The sequence below is a fragment of the Rhinoderma darwinii genome, chromosome 4 (assembly GCF_050947455.1).
Source record: "Rhinoderma darwinii isolate aRhiDar2 chromosome 4, aRhiDar2.hap1, whole genome shotgun sequence".
NCBI classification, from domain to species: Eukaryota; Metazoa; Chordata; class Amphibia; order Anura; family Rhinodermatidae; genus Rhinoderma; species Rhinoderma darwinii.
The window spans coordinates 252,707,822-252,731,729 of NC_134690.1; the positions used below are offsets into that span (position 1 = coordinate 252,707,822).

A 23,908-nucleotide genomic window follows, 5' to 3' on the forward strand; every position below is an offset into this window, starting at 1 on the left:
AAACAGTTCTTCCATTTCTTATGTGAGGCGCGAGGTGTGATGGTAAATTTAACCTCCATGTGCCTCACATTAATAGTAATTAACCCCATCATGTTCCTCAATTATAAAGGGTTAATGTGTAAGGTACATGATGGGGTTAATTACTATTAATGTGAGGCACATGGAGGTTCAAAATTCATAATACCTCGTGCCTCACATTAATAAGTGAAAGAAGTTTTTATTTTATTTTTTACAGCGTACACATCATAAATGATGCAAAAAAATTGTTGTGCAGGTTATTACAGCCGCGCCAATAATGAATGTGTATATTTTATGTATTGAGACTTATTTTAATGTGTTTTGTAAAAAAGGCGTATGTGTATTTTTTTTAAATTTAACATTACTTTATGTTTTTACTTTCTTTTTGAAACTTTAATGTACTGGTATATATCTATATACGCATAGTACACAGGCAGTTGTTAGGACAGACCTGAGTATGCCCTAACAGGAAATATGGTAAGACAGCCCTGGGGTCCTTCATTGGACCTTGGGCTGTCTGCCCATATATGGTATGTCCCTCAATCGCGTCACAGGGATTCCTGTGACGTGATCCAAGGGGCATCCCCCCTTCTTATTTTCCCCTGAATGCTGCAGTCAGCTTTGATCGCAGCATTCAGGGGAATAGCGACAGAGATGAGAGGTTTCTTTGATCTCTGCCTTTATAGGGTGGGACTGCGGCTGTGTAATACAACCATTGCCCCGCCCCGCACGCGGTCAGCACGAGGTGATGCGGGCGGCGCTGCACTAATGAGCGGCGGTTCAGGCACTGAAGACAGAACATGTGGGGGTGTTTTGTAGTGCGCCCGCCATGTTCTGTTTTCAGTCCCGCCGCTCATTAGTGCAGCGCTGGCCGCATCACATAATCCTGGCGGCGCGCACATGTCAGGACTCCGGAGCAGGGCCGTGACTGTGTTACACAGCCGCAGCTCCGCTCTCATACATTCATGTATTACAATATTGAGCTGTGCGGCCGCACAGCTTAGTATCGAAATACATGAAATAACGGTATCGAACCGTTTGGGGGTGCACGGTATCGAAACCGTATCGAAGTTTTAATGCATCGTGCATCCCTACTCAAGTGCCATCCGCCCTCCATTATTATCTCCTTCCCACTCTAGCATCATTTCCCTCCCTACCCAATGCCATCTCACTGCCCCATTATCATCTCACTGCCCCATTATCATCTATCTGCCCCCATTATCATCTCCCTGCCCCCATTATCATCTCCCTGCCCCCATTATCATCTCCCTGCCCCCATTATCATCTATCTGCCCCCATTATCATCTCCCTGCCCCCATTATCATCTCCCTGCCCCCATTATCATCTATCTGCCCCCATTATCATCTCCCTGCCCCATTATCATCTCCCTGCCCCCATTATCATCTCCCTGCCCCCATTATCATCTCCCTGCCCCCATTATCATCTCCCTGCCCCCATTATCATCTATCTGCCCCCATTATCATCTCACTGCCCCCATTATCATCTCACTGCCCCCATTATCATCTCCCTGCCCCCATTATCATCTCCCTGCCCCCATTATCATCTATCTGCCCCCATTATCATCTATCTGCCCCCATTATCATCTCCCTGCCCCCATTATCATCTCCCTGCCCCATTATCATCTCCCTACCCCCATTATCATCTCCCTGCCCCCATTATCATCTCCCTGCCCCATTATCATCTCCCTGCCCCCATTATCATCTCCCTGCCCCATTATCATCTCCCTGCCCCCATTATCATCTCCCTGCCCCCATTATCTTCTCCCTGCCCCATTATCATCTCCCTGCCCCCATTATCATCTCCCTGCCCCCATTATCTTCTCCCTGCCCCCATTATCATCTCCCTGCACCATTATCATCTCCCTGCCCCCATTATCATCTCCCTGCCCCCATTATCATCTCCCTGCCCCCATTATCATCTCCCTGCCCCCATTATCATCTCCCTGCCCCCATTATCATCTCCCTGCCCCATTATCATCTCCCTGCCCCCATTATCTTCTCCCTGCCCCCATTATCTTCTCCCTGCCCCCATTATCATCTCCCTGCCCCCATTATCATCTCCCTGCCCCATTATCATCTCCCTGCCCCCATTATCATCTCCCTGCCCCCATTATCATCTCCCTGCCCCCATTATCATCTCCCTGCCCCCATTATCATCTCCCTGCCCCCATTATCTTCTCCCTGCCCCCATTATCATCTCCCTGCCACCATTATCATCTCCCTGCCACCATTATCATTTCCATGCCCCCATTATCATCTCCCTGCCCCCATTATCATCTCCCTGCCCCATTATCATCTCCCTGCCCCCATTATCATCTCCCTGCCACCATTATCATCTCCCTGCCACCATTATCATCTCCCTGCCACCATTATCATCTCCCTGCCCCCATTATCATCTCCCTGCCACCATTATCATCTCCCTGCCCCGTTATCATCTCCCTGCCACCATTATCATCTCCCTGCCCCATTATCATCTCCCTGCCCCATTATCATCTCCCTGCCCCCATTATCATCTCCCTGCCCCCATTATCTTCTCCCTGCCCCCATTATCATCTCCCTGCCCCCATTATCATCTCCCTGCCCCCATTATCATCTCCCTGCCCCCATTATCATCTAACTCTACCCCCTCCCCATAGAAAGCACGTCTGTATTGGTTCACACTGCAGCATAGGATTGTATCACTCAGCTCCACGACGGCTCTTTTCTCCTGTCCTGTGTAAACAGAGGGAGAAGACAGGTTTATTGCCACATGTTACACAGGACGGGAGATAAGAGCCGTAGAGCTGATACAATCCTACGCTGCAGTGTTAACATAATACAGAGGTGGGTAAGATATTTACTTTCTATGGGGGCAGGAGGAGATCTTTTCAGGAGGCTCCGGGCAGCAGCAGCCGGACACAGACATAAGTTAGTACTCACTGTGTCTGAAGTAGAAGACGACGACGACTGCTGCTGCTGGACGTATCCTCCGAGGCTGAGCTCATAACTCCCGCTGCTGTGATGTCTCCACCCCTTGTCTCCTCCCCACACGCTGTCACGCTGTTGTGGAGGAGGAGGGGCGGGCACATCTCACTCTCCAGCGGGCCCTTACGATTTTATTCTGATGTAATGAACGGGCCCCTGCTTCGTGATGGGACCTGTTCCTTTCACCGAAATGAAATCGTAAGAGTCACACTGCCGTGAGTATATTCATTCCAGCGGCAGAGTGCGGGCCCCTTTTTTTAAAATTTATGCCCGGGCCCCTCACTGCAGTACCCCCAGTCCCCCCCCTGATGGCGGCCCTGATCGTATCCATCCCGGAAAAAGCAGGGATTTCTGCCCGAAAAATCGCACTAAATAATTAGTATTACAGAGATACTATTACTTACCCCTTAACCCCCTATGTAAAAAGCTGATGTAATGCATGAAGAAAGTTGGAAAACTGAATACAATCAGGGGAAATTTTACCGTCTTCGTCACGGGCAATAACACACTTGGAAAACTGACATTTGCTCCTTTCCACCTATTCTACCCAAAATACTGGTCAAATACTGTTAAAATGTACTGTTGTAAACACCTGGCGCAGTGTGCGACATACAGAGAGGATAGTATCACTTTAACCCCTTCCCGACATTTGCCGTACATGTACGTCATGGAAAGTACTGACTTCCCGCATCTTGCCGTACATGTACGCCAAATGTTTGGGACCGGCTCAGAAGCTGAGCCGGTGCCATCATCGTCGGATCTCAGCTGTATCTTACAGCTGACATCCGGCTGTAACGGCGGGGACCGAAATTAGCTTCGATCCCCGCCATTAACCCCTTAAGTGCAGCGCTCAAACGCGATCGCTGCACTTAAGGTGTTTGCAGCTCATCGGAACCCCAGTAATGAAATTGCCGGGGTTCCGGTGGCTGCAATGGCAACCGGAGGCCTAATACTGGCCTCCCGGTCTGCCTAGCACCGAAGCCGGTCAAGATCCGCCCGGCGGCGGAGCCTGATCGGCTTCCGTAGCTGCCGGCAAGATGGCGCCGGGTCAGGAGCTGATCCGGCGTCATCAGCGGTGGAAGTCAGCTGTACTGTACAGCTGACATCCACCTGTAACGGCAGGAACCGGAGCTAGCTCCGATCCCTGCCATTAACCCCTTCGATGCAGCAATCGAAAGCGATTGCTGCATCGTAGCGGTTACTAGCAGATCGCCAGCCCTGACAGGCAATCGGGACTGGCGACTGCTGTTATGGCAACAGGAGACACAATGGTCTCCTGCTCTGCCATTACGGAAGCCGATTTAGGCCCCGCCGGGAGGCGAAGCCTAATCGGCTTGCTGTCAGTGAATGACTGACAGATCTAATACATTGCACTACATAGGTAGTGCAATGTATTAGAAAAAAAAAAATCTGACCGTTGGAACTTCAAGTCCCCTAGTGGGACTTGAGAAAAAGTGTAAAAAAAGTGCACAAAATAAAAGTTTGAAAACAGTAAAAGTTTCAAGTAATCAAATAAAACACAATCCCCCTTTTACTCTTATCAAGTCCTTTATTATTGAAAAATAATAATAAACCATATGTATTTGGTATCGCCACGACCGTAACGACCGGAGGTATCAAAATATTGTATTATTTATTGCACGCGGTGAACAGCGTAAAAAAAACCGTAAAAAACGTTACCAGAGTTTCTGTTTTTTGGTCACTTTGCCCTACAAATATTAGAATAAAAAGTGATCAAAAAGTCGCACGTATCCAAAAATGGTACCTATAAAAACTATAGCTCGTCCCGCAAAAAACAAGCCCTCATACACCTCCGTCGACAAAAAAATTAAAAAGTTATGGTTCTCACAACTTGGCGACAGAAAAAATACATTCTTTTTACAAAAGTAATTTTATTGTGCAAAAAGTTGTAAAACATGAAAAAGTGCTATAAATTAGGTATCGCCGGAATCGTACTGACCCACAGAATAAAGTTAACATGTAATTTATAACGCATGGTGAACGCTGTATAAAAAAAAAACAAAAAAAGCTGTGCCAGAATTGCGTTTTTTTGTTTACCTGGCATCCCAAAAAATAGGATAAAAGGTGATCAAAAAGTCACATGTACCCCAAAATGGTACCAATAATAACTACAGCTCGTCCCGCAACAAACCAGCCCTCATACCGCTACGTCTATGAAAAATAAAATTAGTTATGGCTCCAATAAGTCAGGAAATAAAAAAATATGCAGTTGTGCCAGAGGGGAACATTTCTTCTGTTTGAAGAGGCGATTTATCAAGGACCTAAAATTAGGGAACCAGGAAAGGGAGGGCCCAAACATATCTGCTGGAAGCGACGGTGCCCGTATTATACCAGGAGAACACTTCCTAGCAAAATTCCCCAAACTACAAAGGCGCGGAGTGTGGATCAAAAGGGGGATAATAAAGGACGCCATATATCAGTGCGACACCGGCCTGTGCAGAAAGGATTGCTCCACAGCGTAACACACATCTATGGATTATTTTATTGGTTTTTTTTACCCCGTTATTATACCACCTGACTATGCCCCTGATGTACTCTGCCCAGCTCACATATGCCCCACATTATAAACGGAAACACCAGTAAGACTCCAAACAAAACTACTACCAAGCAAAATCCACGCTCCAAAAGCCAAATGGCGTTTCCTCCCATCTGAACCCTACAGCGTCCCCAAACAGCAGTTTCCTTCCACATATATGGCATCGTCATACCCGGGAGAACCTTTTTAACAATTTTTGGGGTGTGTGTCTCCAGTGGCATTAGCTGGGCACGACATATTTGCCACTGAATGGCATATCTAGGGAAAAATATAAATTTTTAATTTGCACCATCCACAGCGCATTCATTTATGGAAAAGATCTGTGGGGTGAAAATGCTCACTACACCCCTTAATAAATGCCTTGAGGGGTGCAGTTTCCATAATGGGGTCACTTCCCAGGGGTTTATTTTTATTATTTCACATCTGAGCCTCTGCAGTTGTGAACCAATACTTTGTAAATCGCCAAATTAGGCCTCAATTTTACATGCTACGCTTTCACTCCTGAGCCTGGTCGAATGTCCAGGCAAGAGATTAGGGCCACATGTAGGGTGTTTCTAAAACCAGGAAACCCAGCATAATAATTAGAGAGCTGTCTCGTTATGGTGGCACAAGCTGGGCACCACATATCTGTGGAAAAAATCCCATTTTCACTCTGCAACATCGAGTTCACACTAATTTCTACAAAACACCTGCAGGGTTAACATGCTCACTACACCCCTAGGTAAATGCATTGAGGGGTGTCGTTTCCAAAATGGGGTCACTTCTGGGGGGTTTCCACTGTTTTGGGCCCACAGGCGCCCAGAAACCAATCCAGAAACATCTGCACTCCAAATGGCGGTCCTTCCCTTCTGAGCCCTGCCGTGTGCCCAAACAGCAGTTTATGACCACATATGGGGTATTGCCGTACTCGGTAGAAATTGCTTTACAAATGTTGGGTTCTTTTTTTCCTTTATTTGTTGCGAAAATGAAAAAATTTGCGCTAAAGCTACGTCTTAATGAAGAAAAAGGATTGTTTTTATTTTCACTGCCCAATTCTAATAAATTCTATGAAACATCTGTGGGGTCAAAATGCTCACTACGCCCCTAGATGAATTCCTCAAGAGGTGTAGTTTCCTAAATGGTGTCACTTTTTGGGCGTTTTCATTGTTTTTTCCCCTCAGGGGCTTTGCAAATGTGACATGGCCGCCGCAAACCATTCCTGCTCAATGTGATCTCCAAAAGCCAAATAGCGCTCTTTCCCTTCTAAGCCAAGCCGTGTCTCCAAACAGCCGTTTATTACCACATGTGGGGCATTGTTTTACTCGGGAGAAATTGCTTTACAAATTTTGTGGTGCTTTTTCTCCTTCAGTCCTTGTGGAAATAAGTAAAAATAAGCTAAACCTACATTTTCTTTGAAAAAATGTTGATTTTTATTTTCAGGGCCTACTTCCAATAATTTCTGCAAAAAACCTGTGGGGTCAAAGAGCTCACTATACCCCTAGATAATTTCCTCAATGGGTGTAGTCTCCAAAATGGGGTCACTTGTGGGGGGTTTCCACTGTTTTGTCTCCTCAGGGACTTCGTAAATGTGACCTGGCCTCCGCAAACCATTCCTACTAAACTTGAGCTCCAAAAGCCAAATAGCGCTCTTTCCCTTCTCAGCCCTGCCGTGTCTCCAAACAACCGTTTATTACCACATGTGGGGCATTGTTTTACTCGGGAGAGATTGGTTTACAAATTTTACGGTGCTTTTTCTCCTTCAGTCCTTATGGAAATGAGAAAAAATTAGCTAAACCTACATTTTCTTTGAAAAAATTTAGATTGTCATTTTCAGGGCCTATTTCCAATAATTTATGCAAAAAACCTGTTGGGTCAAAACGCTCACTATACCCCTAGATAATTTCCTCAATGGGCGTAGTTTCCAAAATGGGGTCACTTGTGGGGGGTTTCCACTGTTTTGTCCCCTCAGGGGCTTTGTAAATGTGACATGGCCTCCACAAACCATTCCTGCTAAACTTGAGCTCCAAAAGCCAAATAGCGCTCTTTCCCTTCTCAGCCTCGCCGTGTCTCCAAACAACCGGTTATTACCACATGTGGGGTATTGTTTTACTCGAGAGAAATTGCTTTACAAATTTTACGGTGCTTTTTCTCCTTTAGTCTTTGTGAAAATGAGAAAAAAAATCGCTAAACCTACATTTTCTTTGAAGAAATGTTGATTTTAATTTTCACGGCCTACTTCTAATAATTTCTGTAAAAAAGCTGTGCGGTCAAAATGCTCACTGTACCCCTAGATAATTTCCTTGAGGTGTGTAGTTTCCCAGATGGGGTCACTTTTGGGGGATTTTGACTGTTTTGGCACCGCAAGAGCCCTTCAAACCTGACATGGTGCCTAAAATTTATTCTAACAAAAATAAGGCCCCAAAATCCACCAGGTGCTCCTTTGCTTCTGAGGCCGGTGCTTCAGTCCAGTAGCACGCTACGGCCACATGTGGGATATTTCCTAAAACTGCAGAAACTGGGCAACAAATATTGAGTTGCATTTCTCTGGTAAAACCTTCTGTGTTATAAAAAAAATTGTACTAAAAATTTATTTCTGCAAAAAAATATGAAATTTGTAAAATTCACCTCTACATTGCTTTAATTCCTGTGACATGTGTAAAGGGTTAAGACATTTTCTAAATGCTGTTTTGAATACTTTGAGGGGTGAAGTTTTTAAAATGGGGTGACTTTTTGGGGGTTTCTAATATATAAGGCCCTCAAAGCCACTTCACAACTGAACTGGCCCCTGTAAAAATGGCCTTTTGAAATTTTCTTGAAAATGTGAGAAATTGCTGCTAAAGTTCTAAGCCTTGTGATGTCATAGAAAAATAAAAGGATGTTCAAAAAACGATGCCAATCTAAAGTAGACATATGGGAGATGTTAATTAGCAACAATTTTGTGTGTTATAACTGCCTGTCTTACAAGCAGATACATTTAAATTGAGAAAAATGCTAATTTTTGCAATTTTTCGCTAAATTTTGGTGTTTTTCACAATTAAATACTGAACATATCGAGCAAATTTTGCCAGTAACATAAAGTCCAATGTGTCACGAGAAAACAATCTCAGATTCGCTTGGATAGGTGAAAGCATTCCGGAGTTATTACCACATAAAGTGACACATGTCAGATTTGAAAAATGAGGCTTGGTCAGGAAGGTCAAAAGTGGCTAAAGAGGGAAGGGGTTAAATGACACACCACAAACTGCGAATCTGTTTTAATTTCCTATGGAAGGAGGTTTTACCTATTTCATATTTTCATATAAAGAAAAGGAAGTAAGAGCGTTAAATCCTAGGTATGATGATACGTCATTCATTTCCTTGCCGTTTTACCAGGAAAAGTGACGTCACCCAACATCGCTCTCACGTAGAACACAGTAACATCATGTGATTCCCACACGCATTATCCATCTGCACACAAGAGACCCCAATGTCTTTTCACCGTTGCATCTACACCAAACGTGTCATTGTAATGTAAACCATCACAGACTGGTCTCCAGTAAAATGGCCGCCCCCGTACAATAATTCCCTCTATTTGCTTTGTCTGACACCCAGACTGGGCGGAATACAGAGGCGGTAGTGACGTAGTGTGACTTCTCTGGGTTGTAAACAAGGAGCTATCGCAGAGGCTCCATTTTATATTGTACGACACCGCGGCCGATATGGGGGGAGTCCTAGGCCTTTGCTCCGCGGCCAGCTGGGTAATTACCGGGGACTGCAGTGTGGACGGGCTGTAGGGGATTGACAGGGTGTTGTGGTGCTGACACATCTACTATGAGGGCTCGGATGTGTGCCAGTGACATGGCTTCTAGCCGCCTCAGTGGGTAGTGTCCTAGCTGGCATTCTTGCAAATACATAGAAGTGGGGGTGGGTTAAAATATGCCATTTATCTTTTGTCATCTTTATTAAGGCATCCTCCACTTCACATATGTAGCTTTAGTTAACCCCAAAATACCGCCCTACGTCATACTCCAGGGGGATGAGCTATGTGGAGATGTTTGGTGGGGTCCTAGGATATGCCAGCAATGTGTTCGGTGGGGGTCTGACAGCTGGGACCCTCACCCATCACAATAACAGAAGGGCCAGTGAGCTCTGCAGCTCTTGAGTTTAGTTCTTGTCCGTAGTCTTTCTCTGGTATTGCCAATGGGTGGGGTTTCCAGTGGTGGGACCATCACAAATTGTTTATTGATGGCATATGCCCATCTATGTTTAAAGATACTGTAACCCTGTAATACATTCAATGTAACATATCTGTGAAAAATTCCGAATTACTGTTAACAATGAAATAAAAACCACAATGACTATACACATTGTGGTCACAAAGTGTCACTATAATAATGTCCTCCCATATCGGGAGCGGAGAGCCGCACAGCACGCTGGGTAGACTCTCGTGCATAGGATCCGTGTGCGAGACTGTTTAGGTGTTGTGTTGTGCCTCGGCAACGCTACCATCCAGCATGATTTCTGCGTTTTTCCCTTAGAATGAAGTGAAAAACATCATCTATGCTGCGATATGATCACTTGCGATTACAGGCCCAAAGCCTGAGGCTGCACTATTGAGAGGTCTTGATGACCTGTTCCTGTCAGGTGAATTTTTCACAGAGGCTATGTGTGGATCAAAGTCTAGTAATATTTGGTCCTACCTGGCTTGAATAGAAACAGATGTATTTGGGAACATCCATGTATTTGGTGATTTGAATCCGACATGAGAAGGAGGAATGTTGTTATCGCATCTTTCAGTAGTGCAGCCTCAGATTGTGAGCCTGTATCTTTAAGTCATTAGAACTCTGCATAGAAGTAAGATTTTGAAAAGCTGTTTTCCCATTTTTAAGTGTTTGAGTTGTCCGACAAGCATGTATGATCCTTCGTTTGCTTGTGTATGGTTTTTATTCTCTATATTCAGACCTGTATTGTCCCATGATATTATTGTGACCGCCAGTTACGTCTGATGTCATTTTGGGGGAATTATTTGAACAATCTGCCATGTGGGGAATCGGTTAAGCATTGCCTTCTTTCTGTGATGTGTATGGCCAGATTTTTCTGTACAATGACAAATGACTTCATTGAATTGTTCACTTGCCACCTCAGCTCTGACACACGACCAAGATCGGGCTGCGGAAAACGGTGCATTTGTCGGACGAATTTCCCGGCCTGACCACGGTACAGGTGAAGGGGACTACTGGCATCATAGACATTTATGATGCCAGGAGTCTCTGCCTCCCCACGGAACTGTTGTTTTGTCCCAAACAAAACGGCACAGTACGGAACAGCAGCTCCGTGGGGAGGCAGAGACTCCCAGCATTAGAAATGTCTGATGCCAGGAGTCCCATTCACATGCACCGCCGTCGGGCCGGAAAATCCGTTTTTCACAGCCCGAGCTCAGTCATGTGCAAGTAATGTACATCTTTGAAAACTTTTTTTTTTTTTCCTTAAGTTAATGCTTTATGTGACCCGCTCTCAGCCAAGCAATCCGTTCACGTCACTGACGGATCCGGCTGATAGTGAACGATGCAGCTCCTATGTATTGAGGATACATAGAAACTGTATCGGAAAAAAATGAAAGACAATTTAAAAAAAAAAGTCAATTAAAGTAATTTTTATAATTGAATAAAAAAAAGAAAAATCTTTTAAAGGTGTCCATAGCCTTTAATGGTCGTCACTGTCTATATTTCAGATCCCTTGCCTCTGTGGCAGCGCGCCATGTCTCCTGTGTCGCTGCTGCCCGAGCGGGAACAATTCCACAGTTACTCGACTCCTCTACGCATTCTTTTTACTACTTGGGGTCGGAGTTGCTTGTGTGATGTTGGTTCCAGGAATGGAGGAGCATCTAAAAAAGGTACAATCATTTTACAACAGATATTTGGAGAAATAATCTGTCATATTATACTCTCTGTGCTTCTGTAATGGCAATGCCTAATGAAATTCCTTTTCTAGATTCCTGGCTTCTGCGAGGGAGGAAGTGGATCTTCAATCCCGGGAGTGAGTGGACATGTGAACTGTGACGTGCTGGTTGGGTATAAAGCGGTGTATCGCGTGTGCTTCGGAATGGCCATGTTTTTCCTTCTATTCTCTCTCCTTATGATTAAAGTGAAGAGTAGCCAGGACCCGCGTGCTGCCGTGCATAATGGGTGAGGCATAGCTGTATTCTTACAAATACGTTGCATTATAAAATATGTAGAGAATACTGTTCCTCGTTGAGGCACCACACAGTGTGCAATACAGGTCCCTACTGTGGACAAGGAGTGTGCTGTGTCCGCCGCCATAGGCCTCTGTGCACATGGACTATTAATGTCTGACTTTCTCCCTGCAGCTTTTGGTTCTTTAAGTTTGCGGCAGCCGTTGGAATTACCGTGGGCGCGTTTTTCATCCCTGAAGGACCTTTCACAACAGGTGAGCTTCTCCATTTCAGAAGACTCCATATAGTAAAGGTTTTGACAGAAAATAACTGTTGTAAACCAAATCCCAATGGCATACTTATTAACCAGTTGTTCAGGGTGTAAGTACATAAGGTTCATTTAACTGAAACACAAGGCATACTCCAACTTTGTAACACCGCATGTGACCACTGCGGCAGAATTGAGGGGTTCATTGGTTTTTATCAACCGATTTTCTTCAACAAAAAAACAGTTCGTTTTCCATTCATATAAAAGTGTGGGTTCTGCGTGTTACCGTTTTCCCATCCGTTTGTGTGAAAAAGGCCATATAGCAACAATGTTCGCAGCTCCCTGCATATGTATGTATCGCTCGTCCGTGTATGCTAGAAAACATTCCAGAAGATCACTTCTTGGTGACTGAATTAAAACTCACACATCCAATGGACACGCTCAACACATGGGTTACAATAGGGATTGCTGTGTGCAGGTTCTGAATCCCGCTGCCTAAGGGTTCGTAAGTTGGTCTATTTTGTTTGGATGAACAGCACTCCAGATTTGAATTCTGCGTAAAAATAATTTTAATTTGAGTTTCACAAAGTCCAAAGCAGAGCTGTAGCACTTGTATATAACGTTTTGGACTGCGTAGAGTCCTTCATCAGGCTGTGGGGAGCTCATAATGTAACCCTCGTGAGCCTTCCAGAACTGATGACCGACTCTACGTAGTGCGAAAAGTTATATAGAAGTGCTCCAGTTATGTGAAACCCAAATACACATGATCGTTGCTTAAGTAGAATTCAAGTCTGGAGTGCTGTTGATCCAATCAAAATAGACCAAATTAAAACTCAAATTGTATTATAAAGTTTGAATTTACATCTGGAAAACCCCTTTAATAATACGTCTTTCATTTTGTGAGGTTCCTGTCTAAATAACAATATCATGCAGCATCTAAATGTCTTGCGTAACCAAATATAACAAAAGGTTTACACCAGTTTTCTGGCATAAAAAACGTAGCAAATTTTAGCGTACACCAGTTGCGCAACTTTTTATTTCCCTCGCCACTTTCCAAAAGTAGCGAGACATGGGGTGGGATTTAGCTGAAGAGATTGAAGCGCTAGTCTTAATATATTCCTCTCATTGCTTTTATCTGCTCTAATTCTTAGATCTGACCCTAAGGGGGGATTCACACGAGCGTGTATTCGGTCCGTGCGGGCCGCGTGGTTTTCACGCGGCACGCATGGACCAATACAAGTCTATGGGGCAGTACAGACAGTCCGTGCTTTTTGCGCAGCGTTTGTCTGCTGCGCAAAAAGCGCGACAGGTTCAATAACTCTGCGTATTTCGCGCATCACGCACCCATTGAAGTCAATGGGTGCGTGAAAATCACGCGCACCACACGGAAGCACTTCCGTGGGACGAGCGTGATTCGCGCAACAGCAGTGAAAAGGATGAATGAAAACCGAAAAGCACCACGTGCTTTTCTGTTTCCGAACATCCAAACGGAGTGTCTTTGCGATGAGCGAAGCCGGACAAGCGTACCGAACTTCACCGGGTTCGGCCAAACTCGTTTTGGCCGATCCCGGCAAAAAAATTATCGGTACGCGACGTCAGGAGATAGTCACTGTCCATGGTGCTGAAAGAGTTAAACTGTTTCAGCACCATGGACAGTGACTAGCGATCCCAAAATACATTAACCTGTAAAAAAAAACCGAAGTTCTAACTTACCGATTACTCCTGTCTCCTTCCTGCAGTCCGACCTCCCGGGATGACACTTCAGTTCAAGTGACAGCTCCAGCCAATCACAGGCCAAGCACAGGCTGCAGCCAATCACAGGCTGCAGCGGTCACTTGGACTGCTGCGTCATCCAGGGAGGTGGGGCCCGATGTCAAGAGAGGCGCGTCACCAAGGACGCGTCACCAAGGACGCGTCACCAAGGCAACGGCCGGGAAGTTCTCGGTAAGTAGGAACTTTATCTTTTTTTTTTACAGGTTTTTCGCTGTTGTGTTCGGCATTCACTGTCGAGGGTGCTGAAAGATTTAGCTCTTTCAGCACCTTGGACAGTGACGGGCGTTGACAAGCCTCATCTCTATGATGCCGGCTGCGCGAAAATCACGCAGCCGCGCATCAGACACGCATGACACACGCAGCTGTCAAATGGTTTTTGCGCTCGCAAAACGCTGCGTTGTTTGCGCGCGCAAAAACGCAACGTTCGTGTGAATCTCCCCTAACTGTTTGTGACTGAGGTGAACAATTTGTCTTTTTTTTTTTTTGATCAGTGTGGTTCTACGTTGGCATGGGTGGAGCGTTCTGCTTCATACTCATCCAGCTCGTTTTGCTGATTGACTTTGCTCATTCTTGGAATGAGTCCTGGGTTGAAAAGATGGAGGAAGGAAATTCTCGGTGCTGGTATGCAGGTGAGCCACGTTTATCTACCCCTGTATAGTAAAAGGTACTAGTCAAGATACTACTCATAACTGTTGTTCACTATTAGAATCAACACACATACTTTATAGGCGTCATGCTTTTGATGAACAATTAACCCCATGATGTAGAAGTTATGATTATGGAAAGATTAGATATTAGAGTAAAGGTTCTCTTTTGGACATTATTTGTCAGAAGATCTCATTGGTGCAGGTCTGTGAGCTGGAACCTTGTGAATCCTGTGTTGAGCAATGTACCTCTTTGGCTATTAGCTCGGAGAGACCTGCTGATAGATCTCAAAGATCTATCAGCAGGTCAACCATTGCAGTCAACAGTGCTGTAACCCACAAGACCAGGAAAATGTTCTCACGTTCATGGTTACTCAGCAGTGAATAAGAGGACACATGAGACCAATCAGCTTTCCAAATGTAGAAGAAGCTGCTAAATATCTATCTATCTATCTCATATCTATCTATCTCATATCTATCTATCTCATATCTATCTATCTCATATCTATCTATCTCATATCTATCTATCTCATATCTATCTATCTCATATCTATCTATCTCATATCTATCTATCTCATATCTATCTCATATCTATCTATCTCATATCTATCTATCTCATATCTATCTATCTCATATCTATCTATCTCATATCTATCTATCTCATATCTATCTATCTCATATCTATCTATCTCATATCTATCTATCTCATATCTATCTATCTATCTATCTATCTATCTATCTATCTATCTATCTATCTATCTCTTATCCACTTCCAGATGCTCTCACTTTGTTATATGAAGAAACTAGCTCTCCTATCATACACAATATATTTATTATATAATACTAAAATGTCTGTGCAAAAACCTAGATAACAGCATTTTGATGCCAGTTGTTGTCTTTAATATAGATTTCTTTGTTTCCTTAGCTTTGCTGTCAGCTACTGGTATTAACTATGCGCTGTCTCTGGTAGCAATAGTGCTCTTCTATATCTACTATACTCATCCTGATGGCTGCTCAGAAAATAAAGCTTTTATCAGTGTGAATTTGCTTCTGTGCATTGGAGCTTCTATATTGTCTGTTCTACCTAAAATTCAGGTATGTTCATGTAAGCTTCTATAGTAAAGGGATTGCCCAGGTTGGGGGCTGTTTTCTATATGGATGACCTGTCCACAGGATAGGTCATCAGTTTATGATCGGTGGGGGTCCGACACCTGGATCCCGCACCGATCAGTTGTCCTGGCAGGACCGCCTATTGGATTCGTAAACTTAGAAAGAGCAGGGGTTTAAATGAATAAAATACAAGTTCTACTAAATCTTCTCCCATAAAACTATATCTATCAATCTGCTCAGCTCCTTCTGCTCTATAACATGGCTTTATGCAATTTTTACACGACGTTACACTTTGAAGAAAAATTGCATGAAGGCGCCCATGAGTACCAAGTCCTGGGTGGCGTTTTTACAAGGTTTAACGTGTCTACTTTCATAAAATATATGGGCATGGTGGTATAATATGATTTTTATTTAGTAATTCAAGTTTTATTTATGTATGTCAAGAGTATTAAAGTGGGCCTGTCATTTGCCTATGCTGCCCTATACAGTTGAGACTCGAGCTCGTGTGTGTGTGTATGTATGTATGTGTATATATATATATATATATATATATATATATTAGGGATGCACGATGCATCGAAACTTCGATACTCTGCATCCCTAAACGGTTCGATACCGTTATTTCCTGTATTTCGATACTTAGCTGCGCAGCCGCACAGCTCAGTATAGTAACACATGAATGTATGAGAGCGCGGCTGTGTAATACAGTCATTGCCCCGCTCCGGAGTACTGATAACAAGTGCACGGGGTCAGGATGATGTGATGCGGCCAGCGCGGCCCTGAAGACATAACATGGCGGGCGCACTACAAAACACCCCCATGTTCTGTCTTCAGTGCCTGAACCGCCGCTTATTAGTGCAGCGCCGACCATATCTCCTCTTGCTGACTGCGCGCACACTTCCCGTCAGGAGCGGGACAATGGCTGTATTACACAGCCGCATCCCCGCTCTATAACTGCGAAGATCAGAGAAACCTCTCATCTCCGCCGTTATTCCCGTGAAAGCTGCCATCAAAGCTGACTGCAGCATTCAGGAGAAAATGAGAAGGGGGGATGCCCCTTGGATCGCGTCACAGGGAATTCCTGTGACGCAATCGAGGGCCATACTATATATGGCCAGACAGCCCAGGGTCCATTCAAGGACCCCAGGGCTGTCCTACCATATTTCTTGTTAGGGCATACTGAGGTATGTCCTAACAACTGCCTGTGTATTATCCGTCCACAGGCTAATGTACTGGCACATATCTGATATATGTCAGTACATTAAAGTTTAAAAACAAAGTAATATAAAATTTTAAAAAACACACATTCACCTTTCTGACAATAAACATTAAAATAAGTCTCAATACATAAAATATACACATTCAGTAATGGCGCGGACAACAATGTTTTTGCATCATTTATGATGTGTACGCTGTAAAAAAATGAAATAAACACGGCTTTCTCTCACTTATTAATGTGAGGCGCGAGGTGCGATGAATTTAACCTCCATGTTCCTCACATTAATAGTAATTAACCCCATCATGTACCTCACACATTAACCCATTATGACTGAGAAACATGATGGGATTAATTACTATTAATGTGGGGCATATTCAAAATTCATCATCACACCTCGCGCCTCACATCAGAAAACGGAAGACCTTTTTTTTTTTTTTATTACTGTTGGCAAAGTATCGAAATTGGTATCGAAATCGCAGTACTACACAATGTATCGGTATCGAAGTCCAAATTCTGGTATCGTGACATCTCTCATATATATATATATATATATATATATATATATATATATATATATATATATATAATTATTATTATTATTATTTTTTTTTTAAATGGCAGAAAATACTCTACTTGTAAGCCTGACCTGAATTGTTTATTTCTTTTTTTACATTGACATACCTGAGCAAACCCTAAGTGCTCTTGCACACGACCGAGATCGGGCCGTGGAAAACGGTCTGAGTGTCGGCTGGATTTCCCGGCCTGACCATGGTACAGGTGAACGGGACTCCTGGCATCATAGATATTTATGATGCCAGGAGTCTCTGCCTTCCCTGCGGAACTGCTGTTCCATACAATAAAATGATACAGTATGGAACAGCAGTTCCACAGGGAAGGCAGAGACTCCTGGCATCATAAACATCTATGATGCCAGGAGTCCCGTTCACCTGTACCATGGTTGAGCCGGGAAATCCAGCCGACACTCAGACCGTTTTTCAAGGCCCGATCTCGGTCGTGTGTAAGAGCAGTAATAACTATATATTCTCTCAGAGAAGGCCGCATAGGACAAGTGACAGGTCCACTTTAATATCACCAAACGCTGATGGAAACATTTGTAACCATTACCGCAGCTTCTCTGAACAAGCCAGTTTTCCTGATCATGATAATATATGAATTCTATGGTTTTTTTTCTTTGATTTTCATTTCTAGGAATCTCAGCCAAGGTCTGGCTTGCTTCAATCTTCTGTGATCACAATCTACACCATGTATCTGACATGGTCTGCCATGACCAATGAGCCTGGTATGTACATTATATGGGATTCTCAGCAGTTAAATATGGTCGTATAAAGACTCCCCAGCAAATGCAGGCATTAGTGGGGACACATTTTAATACATTCACAATTATTATTTTTTTTAACTCTGTTTTGCAGATCGGAAATGCAATCCCAGCTTGCTCCGCATCATTGGCTTCAATTCCACTAGCACTCCAGGTCAAGTTCAGGTAGTGCAGTGGTGGGACGCCCAAGGAATTGTTGGGCTTATTCTTTTCCTGCTCTGCGTCTTATACTCCAGGTATATACACATACATTATACAGTTATTAACTCTTGGTTAGAAATGTGGTCTGCATTTATCAAAACTGGCTATATAAAACTGTTACCCATAGCAACCTATCAGAGCTCAGCTTCAATTTCTCAAACTGATCTACAAAAATGAAAACTGCATTGTGATTGGTTGCTGTAGGCAACAAGAACAGTTTTCTTTTTTAGACTGTTTTGATAAACGAGGCCCATTGTTTTAGCTAATGTTCTGTAAAAAGCTTCAAATAAACGTTTCCTTAGTTACTAAACTTCCTTATAACAATGTTTATTTTGGCTTTTGTTTCACAGCATTCGGACGTCATCTAATAGCCAGGTGAACAAGCTGACCCTGACTAGTGATGAATCCACACTTCTAGAAGATGGGAGCAGAAGTGATGGCTCCCCGGGTGACTCTGATGACGTGCACCGTGCTGTTGACAATGAGCAAGATGGGGTCACTTACAGCTACTCTTTCTTTCACTTCATGCTTTTCTTGGCTTCACTTTACATCATGATGACTCTTACCAATTGGTACAGGTGAGTTACTTAATATTTATAAAATGACCTTCATTTGTAAGGCCTTGTTCACATCATCACCAGGTTCCGTTTGGGGTATCCATTCTGTCAGAGGAACAGATGAACGGAAAGTAAACCAGAAACCATGGCTTCCCTTTGTATTAGGCCCCATGCACACGACCGTAAAAAACCTCCGTTTTTGCGGACCGCAATTGCGGTCCGCAAAAACGGAGCCATTCACTTTCATTGAACACTGACAGCTTTCCGTAGCACTACGGAAGGGTGTCAGTGCCGTGGAAATGTTCTAGGAATTATGGAACATGTCCGTTCTTTCGCATTTTGCGGGCTGGTCGTTTTACCTGCGGATCTTGTGTCCAGCATTGATTATAGCAAAGTATATGTGCACCTGCGGATTTCCAGCAGTTTGTACTGCATTTCTGCTGCGTAAACACTTTAAACAACTGCGTAAATGAAACAAATCTGTTGAGGAATTTATGCTCCCCCTTCAAGTCTATGGGTTGAACAGACACCATCTCCGCACAGAAGCTGCAGCATAAATTGAAGCTGCGGGATTGAAAGTCGCACCGCAGAACACTTACCACACAACTCTTCTGCATTTTTTTTTTTTTTCCCGCAGCGTGGGCATGAGATTTTCTAAATCTCATCCAGTTTTTTTCTACTGTAAATGCTGCAGGATTTCCGCAGAGAACTCCACAGTGTTAACGCTACGTGGGAACCCGGCCTTAACCCCTTTCCGACATTTGCCGTATCCATACGCCGAAGTCGGGTAGGGGAAGTATGGAGCGGGCTCACGGAGTGAACCCGCTCCATACGATCCCGCTCGTTTGACTCGTTAAATGCTGCGGTCATTAGCGACCTCAGCATTTAAATCGTTAGAAAGAGAGGGGCAACAGCTAATCGTGCCTCCCCCGCAACGCAATCGCGGGGGGGGAGGGCGATGGTTGCTATGGCTGCCTGGGGGCTTAATGAAGGCCCCCAGCTCCGCCATCTTTGTGCACCTCCGGCAGGGCTTAATAGTTGCCTGTCAGAATCACGATATACTGCAATATATTAGTATTGCAGTATATCGTGCAAGCGATCTAATGATCGCTGGTTGAAGTCCCCTAGGGGAACTAATAAAAAACAGTAAAAATTAGTTAAATAAAGTTTTGTTTTTTTTACACCAAAAAAAACAAAAGTAATGAAAGTTTAAAAAAAAACAACCTTTACCCATTTTCCCCCTAGAGCATAGTAAAATTGTTTTAAAATAAACATAATTGGTATCGCCACGTCCGTGAAAGTCTGAACTATTACAATATATCATTATTTAACACGCACGGTGAACGGCGTAAAAAAAAAAAAATTGTAAACGCCAGAATGTCTATTTTTTGGTCACCTAATCTCCCACAATAAATGAAATAAAAAGTGATCAAACTGTCGCATGTACACCAAAATGGTATTATTAAAAACTACAGCTTATCTCGCAAAAAATAAGCCCCCATACCACGAAATCATCGACGGAAAAATAAAAAAGTTATGGCTCTCAGAATTTGGCGACACAAAATAAATGTTCTTTTTTACACTTAGGTTTTTACTTGTAAAATATAGGAAAAACTATATATATTTGGTATCGGCGTAATCGTATTGACCCACAGAATAAAGTTAACATGTTGTTTTAATTGCACAGCGAATTCCGTAAAAACGGCACGCAAAAAACCATGGAGGAATCGCTGTTTTTTTCATTTTCTACCCCACAAATAATTTTTTTACCGTTTCCTAGTACATTATATGGCAAAATAAATGGTTCTACGAAAAACTACAACTCGTCCCGCAAAAATAAAGCCCTCATAATACTATATCGACGGAAAAATAAAGACGTTATGGCTTTTGGAAGGTGGGGAGGAAAAAACGCAAATGAAAATCTGAAAAAAGTCTGCGGCGGGAAGGGGTTAAAGAGAACCTTTCACCTGCCCATACATGTGCAGCTGAGTGCGGAATGTAATAGGCAGGGCTTCACAAACCCTGAGGCACTTGAAATTCTTTTTCTAACTTCTTCCATTATTTACATATTGGTGCCGTTATATTTGGTGCCCGATATGTAAATAAGCCCCTGAACTGTCAATGGGGCGTTTCTACCTAACTAATTGGCAAGGGGGCGTGATGTTTTCGCTCTGACACTGTCCAATCAGAGAGCGCTTTCTGCAGAACCACCAGTCTGTGTGTATTCTTTCGGGAGGGAACGCAGCGCAAGCCGCCCTGACACTGTCTGTAGCTGATTGGACAAGAGATTGGGGAAGAGATCACGCCCCCTTGCCATTTAGTTAGATAGAAACGCCCCATTGACAGTTCAGGGGCTTATTTATATATCGGGCACCAAATATAATGGCACCGATATGTAAATAACGGAGGAAGATAGGAAAAATAATTTAAAAAAAATGTAAAGTTCTCCAGTGTTTGTGCAGCCCTGCCTATTCCATGCTGCACTCAGCTGCACATGTATGGACAGGTGAAAGGTTCTCTTTAAAGAGAACCTGTAACCGCTCTTCCCTATTAAAAAGGACGATGGGAAATTCCTGTCCCCTCAATCATGATTGGAGTTACCGGTTTTCCTTTTATAAATTGTTCTATAGGGAAGGTTGCCCTGACGTAGGGTTTCACGATACCAGAGTTTGGACTTCGATACTGATACTTTGTGTAGTATTGCGATTCTCGATACCAAAACAAAAAAAAACCACAAAAATATAAAGTCCATCCATTTTGTGATGTGAGGCACATGATATCAGTTTTAAACCTCTGTGCCTCACATTATTAGTAATTAACCCCCTCATGTACCTCAGACATTAATCGAATGTTGCCCATTCTGACTGGGGTAATTGATGGGATCACTTGATAGGATCGCTCAATATAATGTTCAAAACCGTAAAAACAAAGAAGGAATCCATGTTTTTTTTTTCCCATTCCACCCCACAAATATTTTCAGCTTCCCAGCGAATTTCGATGATGCAAGAAATGGTGCGGTGAAAAACTCTGACTCATATTACGCAAACATACAGCTCTATCGATGGAAAAATAAAAACATTACAGCTTTTGGAAGGTGGGGTGGAAAAAGCAAGAAAAAATAAAAAAAAGGCTGTAGAGGGAAGAGGTTAAAGGGCATGCCTGTGTTAGAAAACCCATTTTCATTGCCTTAATAAAGGGGAGTCACTTGTTTAGGACCCTTGTCTATTAGCCAGTGCGGAGATCGCCTACAAAGAGTGTCTCTCACTCTGAGGGCACAAGCACGTCAATACATTACTCGAACAGCCAATTGAGCTTAGTGGGCATCATGGAATGCTTCATTTTCGCTGCAGTTGTATTGTAGGGAATTTGAACACTTGCTGACGGGTTCCACACAGATTCCGGTTGATCGCGGATTGTTTCAGAGCCGGACACACGAAGATCTGCAGATCATCAAAGCACCCTTCAAACCAAAAGGAATTGTCCAAAGCGAAAAATCCCTTTTAGTGTATATTCAGACGTAGTCATCAACTTCGAGAACTGACGGTTCACTTGCTGCCTAATATATCCCACCCCGTGACAGGAGCCGTCATTTCTGTGTGTTTAATGTGAGACCATTTACTAACGTTTCCATTTGTTTTTTTTATTCTAGCCCTGATTCTTCTTATGAGACAATGACAAGCAAATGGCCATCTGTTTGGGTGAAAATTTCATCAAGCTGGGTGTGCATCGTTCTGTATTTTTGGACACTGGTTGCTCCATTGGTGCTGACCAATCGTGACTTTGATTAGTGAAATGAATGCAGTAAAGTATGCAGTATGTCACCATGTGCCAGGAGCACTAGGCTTGTATAGTAACATTTGCCAGTTTCGCATGCTGTCTTGGCAACCTTTGCATGATGCCGCGGTTTGCCCTGTAAGATTAGTCATTTTAAAGTTGCACTCCATAGAATAGGCATCTCATTCTCACTGCGGTATGTACGGTTATAGTGTAAGATATTGTTTCTGAAGTGATAAATGTTTGACAAAGCTAAGAAAATAACACACTTGTAAAATAGTCATTCATTATGAAAATTTGGCACATAAACCAGCAGTTGCAGTCCTGATAATGTACGATGGGGAGGCATCACTGCGCTGCTCAGATTGGAACATGTCACTATGTCTGGCTTATGTAAGTGGTGTGGCGGTATAATATTATCGCTCCTTTGAATGTATGGATTTTAAGAGGTAAGAGTACACAGGTCAATGACCAGAAATATTGTATACTTTATAATCCATCCCTTTCTGAGGAACCATAAAGTTAGCCGTGTTAAAGTGTAGCTAAATGTTTGACAAACTTCTGACATGTCATAGCGACGTGTCAGAAGTTTGGATTGGTGGGAGTCGGAGCACTGAGACCCCACCAATCGCTAGAATGAAGCAGCTGAAGCGTTAGCGCTCAGCCGCTTCGTGTCTGTTCGGCCTTTTCCGGAAATAAATGTATCTGTATACGGACTCAATAGAAAGTCTATGAGCCCATACACCGATACATCGGCTTTCCGGAAAAAATAGCGATTGGTGGGGTCTCAGTGCTCGAACCCCCACCAAATGTTTAGCTACACTTTTTTAATGGTTACCATTGTATACTAGAGCATTTTCCACAGAACACACAGTTGGCCTGGATGAGTTGTGTGAGTATAGACTTCTTGGACAGAAAAGTAGTTCACGATTGTAATCTACCAGTGCCACTTGTCTGGAGTTCCTCCCAGAAGAATGGGTATCTAGATGAAAGTTTGGCACTGACGTACCAAGAACAATGCAGTGATTGTTGATGAACGATGAGTCTACTTTGATAGGTCACTTGTATATAGGACAGTATTATAAACTGGGACTCCTGTTTCCTATAACTTTTGTGACCATAAAATCTGTAGAGGTACTGTGTGTGTCCGTTTTGTATATGTTATTTAGGAATTGTGATGTGATCTTATTTTTTTCCAGGCTTAATATTTTTCTTGTGTGAATAGAAGCCAAGGTCAGATCATTGTGACTTCAAAATATAGTTCCTTAATTTTGTTCCTATTTAACGCTGACATTATTTAAATGTGTTGTCTTACTAAATAAAGCAAAGACTTCTAT

General features: G+C 43.3%; 1 protein-coding gene across 1 annotated transcript; it reads left to right on the forward strand.

Moving 5' to 3' along the window:
* Positions 1-9,137: 9,137 nt before the first annotated feature.
* SERINC1 (serine incorporator 1) lies at positions 9,138-23,212 on the forward strand. Its single transcript, XM_075862400.1, has 10 exons — positions 9,138-9,275; positions 11,249-11,410; positions 11,509-11,702; positions 11,885-11,964; positions 14,222-14,359; positions 15,300-15,469; positions 17,913-18,003; positions 18,134-18,275; positions 18,591-18,818; positions 22,447-23,212. The coding sequence occupies exons 1-10, from the start codon at positions 9,237-9,239 to the stop codon at positions 22,583-22,585; spliced, it is 1,383 nt and encodes a 460-aa protein (XP_075718515.1). The 5' UTR covers positions 9,138-9,236; the 3' UTR covers positions 22,586-23,212.
* The last annotated feature ends 696 nt before the right edge of the window (positions 23,213-23,908 follow it).